At 44.3% G+C, this 844-nt stretch overlaps 1 protein-coding gene across 1 annotated transcript; it reads right to left on the bottom strand.

The window, feature by feature from the left end:
* Positions 1 to 21: 21 nt before the first annotated feature.
* Positions 22 to 812, bottom strand: LOC104916619 (myosin light chain 3, skeletal muscle isoform-like). The gene is made up of 2 exons (XM_010727644.3): positions 621 to 812; positions 22 to 146 (listed from the first exon to the last, which is right to left on the bottom strand). Exons 1-2 carry the CDS (start codon positions 790 to 792, stop codon positions 22 to 24), a joined length of 297 nt encoding a protein of 98 aa, XP_010725946.1. The 5' UTR covers positions 793 to 812.
* Positions 813 to 844: the final 32 nt, after the last annotated feature.

Here is an 844-nt window from a genome sequence, read left to right as displayed (position 1 = left end):
AAGAGCCAACTGCAATGAAACTCAGGGACGAAAGGTAGGATGAGAGGGTGTTGAACTGCCACACGTACCCTCGTAGTTGATGCAGCCGTTGGAGTCTTCCTGACCTTTCATCAGTTCCTCTACTTCCTCTTCTGTCATCTTCTCACCTGGAGAATGGAGGCAGCCTGGTTAGTTCTTAAGCAGACACGCAGCTGAGGCGAAATCCTGCAGCTTTTCCTAATGTTTTCTTTCTTTTCTGAGGTAATAACAAGATCATCTGCTGCTGAGCTAAGATTTATGCATTTTAACTTCCTTTACAAGTTCTGCATGTGCATGTAGACATAGGGCTCCTAGTCACTTATAGAGTGAAGAACTATGCAACAAATCCTTTATCTGTGTGCTTTAGGTCACTAGAGTTTTCAGCCTTTTCTCTCTGTCTCTCAGTGGACCATTTTAGTACCTAATTTGAGTTTAGAAGTATAACTTTTTCTTTTGATCTTTCTGTTGCTTTACATCAGTTTTCCCAGAGTCTTGGCTAGCATCCTCCTAACTCTCTAAGCTAGTTAAAACGTTCTTCCTCCCTCTCTCATGCCTTCAAACAGCAGCAATTGTTTGTGTTCACAGATGTGACAACCCCTTACCCAGTGTGGCCAGTACATGGCGGAGTTCAGCCCCCATGACTGTGCCGTTGCCTTCCTTGTCGAAAACACGCAGACCTTCAACAAAGTCTTCATAGGTACCCTGATCCTTGTTGTTAGCAGCTGCTTGCAGCATGGGCAGGAACTCTTCAAAGGTAATTTTCTTGGCATTCATCTCTGAAAAGAAAGCATCAGTTGCAGTGCTGCTAGACACTCGAATGTTCACC

Source organism: Meleagris gallopavo, unplaced genomic scaffold, assembly GCF_000146605.3.
Source record: "Meleagris gallopavo isolate NT-WF06-2002-E0010 breed Aviagen turkey brand Nicholas breeding stock unplaced genomic scaffold, Turkey_5.1 ChrUn_random_7180001924828, whole genome shotgun sequence".
Classification (NCBI taxonomy): domain Eukaryota; kingdom Metazoa; phylum Chordata; class Aves; order Galliformes; family Phasianidae; genus Meleagris; species Meleagris gallopavo.
The sequence above is the reverse complement of the archived record's forward strand: the minus strand, read 5'-3'. Positions and strand labels throughout refer to the sequence as shown.

What these genes read in the sequence shown, in the direction of transcription:
- LOC104916619 (XM_010727644.3), bottom strand. Translation starts at nt 792, where the DNA reads ATGAATGCCAAGAAAATTACCTTTGAAGAGTTCCTGCCCATGCTGCAA. An exon ending in CCATGTACTGGCCACACTGG is followed by an intron (nt 147 to 620) that starts GTAAGGGGTTGT and finishes TCCATTCTCCAG; the next exon opens with GTGAGAAGATGACAGAAGAG.